Source organism: Elephantulus edwardii, unplaced genomic scaffold, assembly GCF_000299155.1.
Source record: "Elephantulus edwardii isolate Elephantulus edwardi_28Jun2011 unplaced genomic scaffold, EleEdw1.0 scaffold00153, whole genome shotgun sequence".
NCBI classification, from domain to species: Eukaryota; Metazoa; Chordata; class Mammalia; order Macroscelidea; family Macroscelididae; genus Elephantulus; species Elephantulus edwardii.
Genome location: NW_006399903.1, coordinates 1,280,084 through 1,283,047, shown reverse-complemented (window position 1 = coordinate 1,283,047; position 2,964 = coordinate 1,280,084). Strand labels below are relative to the sequence as shown.

At 45.6% G+C, this 2,964-nt stretch overlaps 1 protein-coding gene across 1 annotated transcript in view; it reads left to right on the top strand.

The window, feature by feature from the left end:
* Positions 1-76: 76 nt before the first annotated feature.
* The window catches only part of LOC102873284 (actin, cytoplasmic 1-like), a 12,803-nt gene continuing 9,915 nt past the window's right edge, over positions 77-2,964 (top strand). The window contains exon 1 of the mRNA XM_006895015.1: positions 77-928. Coding sequence (XP_006895077.1) covers positions 77-928 — 852 coding nt within the window. The remainder of the gene's footprint in view (positions 929-2,964) is intronic.

The following is a 2,964-nucleotide window of genomic DNA, read 5'->3' as shown; positions in this document are numbered from 1 at the left end:
CAGACAGCACTGTGTTGGCGTAGAGGTCCTTGCGGATGTCAACGTCACACTTCATGATGGAGTTGAAGGTAGTTTCATGGATGCCACAAGACTCCATGCCCAGGAAGGAGGGCTGGAAGAGTGCCTCGGGGCAACAGAAACACAGTCACTGACGCAGGTTCACACCCACCACCCCCAGCTCACCACGGATGATGACATCTCTGCGCTAGGGGTCCACAACGGCTCTGGCATGTGCGAGACCGGCTTCGAGGATGCCGCCGCCCCCCGGGCTGTCTTCCCCTCCATCGTGGGGCGCCCTCGGCACCACAGCGTGATGGTGGGCATGAGCCAGAAGGACTCCTACGTGGGGGACGAAGCCCAGAGCAAGAGAGGCATCTTGACCCTCAAGTACCTCATAGAGCACGGCGTTGTCACCAACTGGGACGACATGGAGAAGAGCTGGCACCACACCTTCTACAACGAGCTGTTTGTGGCCCCCAAAGAGCACCCTGTGCTGCTGACGGAGGGCCCCCTGAACCCCAAGGCTAACCGGGAGAAGATGACCCAGATCACGTTGGAGACCTTCAACACCCCTGCCATGTACGTGGCCATCCAGGCCGTGCTGTCCCTGTATGCCTTTGGCCGAAGCACTGGCATTGTGATGGATTCCCGCAGTGGGGTCACCCACACTGTGCCCATCTATGAGGGGTACGCCCTCCCCTCTGCCATCCTGCGTCTGGACCTGGCTGGCCGGGACCTGACGGACTACCTCATGAAGATCCTCACCGAGCGAGTCTACAGCTTCACCACCACGGCTGACCGGGAAATTGTGCGTGACATCAAGGAGAAACTCTGCTACGTCACCCTGGACTTAGAGCAGGAGATGGCCACGGAGAGCTATGAGCTGCCCGATGGGCAGGTCATCGCCATCATGTCACCTTTTAACTGGGTGGATTGTGTTTATGTGAAACCCATACCTGGACCAGGAAGGAGTCTTCAGAACAGAGCACAGGAATACTGCATGGCTCAAAATCAGGAATGGAGTGTGTCAGGGGTGCATCCTGTCTGCATACCTTTTCAATATATATGCAGAATAGATCATCTGAGAAGCAAGACTTTATGAGGAGGAATGTGACATCAGTATTGGAGGAAGAATCATCAATTTAAGTTCTGGAGATGGTGCAACCTTGCTTGCTGAAACTGAAGAGGACATGAAGCACTTGCTACAGAAGATCAAAGACTGTGGTCTTCAATATGATTGAAGTTTAACATCAAGAAGACAACAATTCTCACCACTGGGTCAATTGGCAGCAACATGATAGATGGAGAAAAGATTGAGGGTGTTATCAATCACAGCTTGCTTGGCTCCATAATCAACACTCTTGGCACCAGCAGTCTAGAAATAAAAAGGCAAATTGCATTTGGGTGAGCCTAATCCAGGCCATGGTCTTCTCAGTTACTTGTTATGCTTCAGAGAGTTGGACAATGATTAAGGATGACAGAAGAAGAATTGATGCCTTTGAGTTGTGATGCTGGAGAAGAGTGTTGAACATCCAATGGACCTCCTAGAAAACAAATAAGTTTGTTTTGGAGAGGGTAAAACCAAGCCTCTCCTTGGAGGCTAGGATTTTGAAGCTCCATCTTACATATCTTGGGCACATGGGCAGAAGATACTGGTCCTTGGACAAGGACATCATGCTCAGAAGGACGGAGGAACATCACAGAAAAGGAATACCCTGGATGAGATGGATTTATACCATGTCTGGGAAAATGGAGTTTAGTGTGTTGTAATTAGTGAGACTGGCTCAGAACAAGACAGGGTTCAGAGCTGCTGGACATAATGTTGCTACCGGGCTGCTCCTTGGAGGCAAGGATTCTGAGGCTCCGTCTAACATACTTTGGTCATCTTGTAAGGAAAGACCGGTCCTTAGAGAAGGACATCATGCTTGGGAGGGTGGAGGGCAGGCACAGGAAGGGAAGGCCCTCTAGGAGATAGATAGATTTGGTGACTGGGGTAATCGGGATGAGGGTGTTAGAGACAATGAGATTGGCACAGGACAGAGAAGAGTTTAGAGCTGTTGTACATAGGGTCACTATGAGTCACAAGCGACTTGAGGGCACATAACAACAACAACATGAGTTGCAGGTGACTCAACAGCACATAACAACAATAAAAATTAGGTTAATGCTGCCATTTACAGAAAAAGATAATTAGGGCAAGCAAATGTATTGTGCATACAAGTTTAGGCAACTGAAATGATTTCTGTGTTTTACAAAATTTGTATTTGTAAACCTAAACAGCATATCATTTTTTGAAAGCACATTTAACATTATTCATCTTCAAAGAAATAAAGTTTCAAAACTTTTTATGAAATGATATTCATCCAGTGCAGAATCTGATGTCTATGGCAATGACATTTTTCAAGAAGTTATGTTTTTGACCTATGTTCATCCAAACTCAAATTATTCCGTAATAGTTTCATGTTCTTACTAAGGTGTCCATATATCTCCCTAAAGCACTAGATAGTTACACTCTATTCTGATTGATGTCTTGCCTTTTATCAACCATTCTACGTGGGAGACAAGACGGATTAGAGCAGAGTTCATACTCTAACTAGCTGGGGCTCTGTGACAATGAAACCTTCAGTGCTAAATATTGTTAAAAATTCCTCAAGTTTACTCAACTTTTGAGAAAGAAGTTACTGACACCTAGGTAAAATGTCTTTGAACATGTGTGAATTCTTTTAACAATTTAAAAAGAAAATCCACAAGCTAATGTAAATCCCTTTCAAAAACTCCCACTAATGAATAGATTCTAGCATTTAAAAAGGCCTTAGGAATGGAAAATGTTTTCATTTAATCTTTTTAACATGTCCAAATACTTGAAATAAAGGCTCATTCACTACTGTTGAATTTAAAGAGCATGGTGGCTGCACTTCTAAGATATATTTATTCATCGCTCTAAATGTCCAATGATGTAGTCAG